At 40.4% G+C, this 4,391-nt stretch overlaps 1 protein-coding gene across 1 annotated transcript in view; it reads right to left on the reverse strand.

The window, feature by feature from the left end:
* LOC103805163 (high affinity cAMP-specific and IBMX-insensitive 3',5'-cyclic phosphodiesterase 8B-like) overlaps positions 1-2,077 on the reverse strand; it is a gene marked incomplete at both ends in the record, with an annotated part of 31,196 nt that extends 29,119 nt beyond the window's left edge. Inside the window, 2 exons of the mRNA XM_009077798.1 lie at positions 496-555; positions 1,881-2,077. Of these exons, the coding sequence (XP_009076046.1) occupies positions 496-555; positions 1,881-2,077 (257 nt within the window). The remainder of the gene's footprint in view (positions 1-495; positions 556-1,880) is intronic.
* Positions 2,078-4,391: the final 2,314 nt, after the last annotated feature.

Below are 4,391 nucleotides of genomic sequence, written 5' to 3' on the forward strand. Positions count from 1 at the left end.
ATCTGTAGGTAATTGACAAAGATATATTTAAGTCAGTAAGAATTCTTCCTGAATGCATGGAGTGTGAATTACTGAATGAGGATTTCAGGACAACAACCTGGTGAGTTTAACATCAACAGGATTGAAGTTTGTCCTGTTACCCAGTTCCCTAATAACCACAATTATTATCTGACCTAGATATTTCCTTTAGAATGTAATGCACAATTTTCTGGGTTTGGTTTAGTTTTTCTTTTAAAAACTAACACATAGCTTTCTACTTTTCTTAGTATATAAGCTGTTACAGGATGGGCCTCTGAAGGTGATAGGGATAGCGTAAGTGCAGTAAAGGAAAGTTATCAAACATTCAAATAAAACATCACTAGCCCATTTCAGGTGAAAAAGATTGAAGTTACTCTGTAAGGCTTGCTAGAAAAATCTTTCTGTTATTAGATAACTGTTAAATACAACATTCTTATAAGGTAAAATAAGAAACTTTCACAAACCAGTAACACTTACATGCGTGGCACCACAGCAAGTATTACAGTGTGCTCTGATGGCTCAGTGGCACGAATGGACCTGAGGAGACAAATGTTTCCCAGTTACACCACACGTTTTTCTCAACGTTACTCTGAGTACCTCCACAGAAAACATAAGCAAAAACCAGCCCTGAAACACCCCATTGAGGCTACAAAATAGGACATCACCCTGCCAAACCTACCTATCTCCACTCAGACAAACCATTTCCATTTTGCCACTAGATTCCTCAGAGTTTGCTCTAGTCAGTGAAGAAGGTAAGAGCTCCAAAAACACAGAGCACAGACAGCAGCTTCTCAAATCCACTTTTATAGCCTAGCAAATGTTTTCCCTGTGTACTTAGCTTACTTGGGACAGACTGCCCTGAATGCATGAGTTGAGAAAGGTCAGTCTATGCAATGCATTTTCAATACACTTTAGCTAATGTAAACAAGAATCTTTACCACCTCTCATATTTACCACTTCTGGACATAGCAAAATTTTCTTTAGAAGGTGGGAAGTGCTTTTGAGGCATGCAAGTAAAAAAAGTGGGTGTAGCAAATGATTACCATTTATTAAATGCTGAATAAACAGAATTTTACCACTTTACCACTTTCTTATTGGAAAACTGAAAAAGAATGCAACCAGCTGTCAGAATACACTCCACTTTTTACTGGCTAAAGATAAGTCTTTTCATTCATGACATACTGTGCTGAATCAGCAGTCTTTATATGCATTTGTTGGTCTTTATATAAAAACTTAACATCTGCACAAATATTTGAGCACCAAAATGCCCCTTGTCATACACATGGCAAATTTCAGCTTACGACAGACTACAGGCACAGTGTGATGCAAAATATACGCTTCAGTTGAAAGTGTATTTAGCAAGGAATCTCAATACTAAGTGCTGCAACCTTGATGCTGCTTAGACAGTACCATATGGACCAGAAAAGTGATGCAAACTTCTGTGAAGAACTAGTAGTGCCTGACCTAGTGGACAAACAAATATGTTCCTTTGAAGGCTGTAGCTTCAGACTTTGCTCCAGCAGTAAGCCAGGAAAGAAGAAGGAACACACAGCAGGGAATAACTTCACAAAAGCCCTGGCTTACGTTCTGATAGAAGCCCATGGTCTAAAGAGACAATTCCATGGTTCAGCTTTGTCAAAAGGATATTTTTCATGTTGTTATAGTCTTGCAGATGTATGCAAACCTCCTGGCCTCAGTCCCCAAGCTTCCATTTTACTATAGTTTTGGAGGTTCCTTTTTTGTTCATTGTTTTCCTTACTTGTTCATTTTTTTTCCTACTTTTTTTCCTTTTAAAATTAGAAGGTTTGGTTTTGCACAATACATTCTGAAGCTCACGAGAAGCATAAGGTCATTTAGGTTACCTGCAGATATCTTCTGCATCAAAATATCTGGAGTTCCTGTGATCTATAACAATTATTTCCTGGTGCTTATCAAGAAAACATTCAAGTGCTGACTCTGGAGTCCTGGCAATGTTGCACCTGTACCCAGCTCTGTCACAAGCCCACCAGAAGCCATTGCTTTGGTTGTCTTCTTTTGCAAAGACCAGCAAAACCTGCAAAGGATGGAAAACAGAGGCACCACATTAAATACACATAGTCCTCTGCATAGGGCAAATCTTAACAAACACTTCTGCTGCATCAACGATTGAGTCTGTGTTGAAAGTGAGAAGCTTGAACCACAGGCTGCAAACCAGTAGTGCCACTTTCTTAATGGATAGAGTGAGTGGTCATCAATAGATAATCAATAGTTAACTGTGTAGGACTTATATTTAGGGCAAACCCAGCTTGCCAGATGATGATTCTTTCCTGCTTCCTGCTCCAGTTCAATCAGCAGCCACCAAGAGTGGGTGGGTAGGTGTTCAAATATGATTTCCACTCACTTCAGGCCATTCCAGCTACACACAGCTTGGACTACAATGAGCTGTCTGAAATGCAACTGTCTTAATTACAACTTTTTATCCCTGAAGACAGGGATGAACAATTAACATGACACAGTTTTAGTCACTATTTCTCCTTTGATGTACAACGAAGAAGAATTAACCGGTATAATTTCAAAACTGAAAAGGACAACAGACAAACAGGTATGGACAGGGTTGGGCAGGGAGAGGAAAAGATTCAAACATCACAGTTTTTTCACCCAATAAATTGTCCCAAATTGTCTCTAAATGTGAGCTTGTTTTGACAATCTGACTAAAAACTTAAGGACCTGTTCACGCAGGATTGAGGAGCTGCTCTAAAGACCAAGGAGATGTTGTGGGAAGACTGATTGCTAACTGACACACAGAACACAGGCTGAAAACAGCTGTATTTCTTTGCTTCTCATGTGAAATAAAGTGCTTTTAGGAGAGAATAAATTTATCATCCTTGCTCTATAATATATGTATTATCAGCACACAATTTATTCAGATAGGAACACAAGTCATGTAGACATTCCCCACTACAATTTACATACATTTACCACAGCAACTGATCACTAACCCTATGTGTCGTGAAGAAAAGGGCTCATTTACTGCAAATATGCTGCAAAAAAAGAAGACCTTGAAAAGCCAAAAGTTTATCCACAGCTATTTCAATTGGACAGAGAGGCAGCAGCCAGAGAGTAATCATAGAATCATAGAATTTAAGGGTTGGAATGGACCTTAGAGATCATCTAGGCCCAACCCCCTGCCCTGGGCAGGAACACCTGACTAGATCAGGCTGCACAAGGTCTTATCCAGCCTGGACTTGAACACCACCAGGGTCAGAGGAGCCACCACGTCCCTGGGCAACCTCTGCCAGTGTCTCACCACCCTCACAGGGAAAAGCTTTTTTCTCACATCCAACCTAGACTTTCCCTCATTCAGTCTGAACCCATTACCCCTTGTTCTGTCACAGCATCTCCTAACACAGAGTCCCTCTCTGGCTCCTTGTAGCCCCTTCAGATATTGAAAAGTTGCTATAAGGTCTCCACACAACCTTCTACAGTCCCAACTTCCTCACCCTGTCCTCATACAGGAGGTGCTTCAGTCCCCTTAGCAACTTCGTGGACTCCTCTGGACTTGCTCAACAGTTCCTTGTGCTTCTTATGTTGAGGACACCAGAACTGTGTGCAGCATTCCAGGTGGGTCTCAGGAGAACAGAGTAGAGGGGAAGAATCACCTTTTTGACCTGCTGCCCACACTCCTTTGGATGTAGCCCAGGATTCAACTGGCTTTCTGAATAATATATGTATAGAGCAAAATTCTGTTCATTTCACAAACAGAAGTCATCTCCTGTCTTCACTGAAACAACCTGCCTGAGAAAAACATGCAAAGTTTTGCTCCAAATCCCCATGAGATAGGGCAGAAACATTTCATCCGTGCTGCTCTATACAGCTGTGGTGTCAGCACATGAATTTCAACACCATCAGTCCAGAGGCTAGAGAAGGTGATCATAGCTTTCCTCTTATGTTGAGCTGTCTGGATGGTTGAATTCTGAACAATCAAAAAATCAGCCAGTGTTACTTTGACAGCACAACCAGTCAAGATTCTTTTAAATACAGGAAGAAAACGAGATGCTCAGAATTTCCATAGATATTAAAAAATAACTTTAGAAATTTAAATTTATTAGAAAAAGTTTTTAATTCTAGTTAACAGTAAGGAGATTTTACTGGCACTTAACATCCAAGGTAACTGCTGTCACTCTACCTAACCCCTGAGTTTTTTCCAGACATCAAAGTGTTGGAAAGCAGTGACAAGGCCAAGCTGCGGACTGTCTGACAATTCTTGGGTGGAATCCCTTCTCTGATAACATCTTCTCTGGTTCCAACTGCCATGAGTTTTATTTTGCTCCTAGTCTGAAACAATATGTTCAGAAAATATTGGGGGGAGGGCATATTTTTTTACTATCTTCCTT

The sequence above is a fragment of the Acanthisitta chloris genome, unplaced genomic scaffold (assembly GCF_000695815.1).
Source record: "Acanthisitta chloris isolate BGI_N310 unplaced genomic scaffold, ASM69581v1 scaffold2067, whole genome shotgun sequence".
NCBI classification, from domain to species: domain Eukaryota; kingdom Metazoa; phylum Chordata; class Aves; order Passeriformes; family Acanthisittidae; genus Acanthisitta; species Acanthisitta chloris.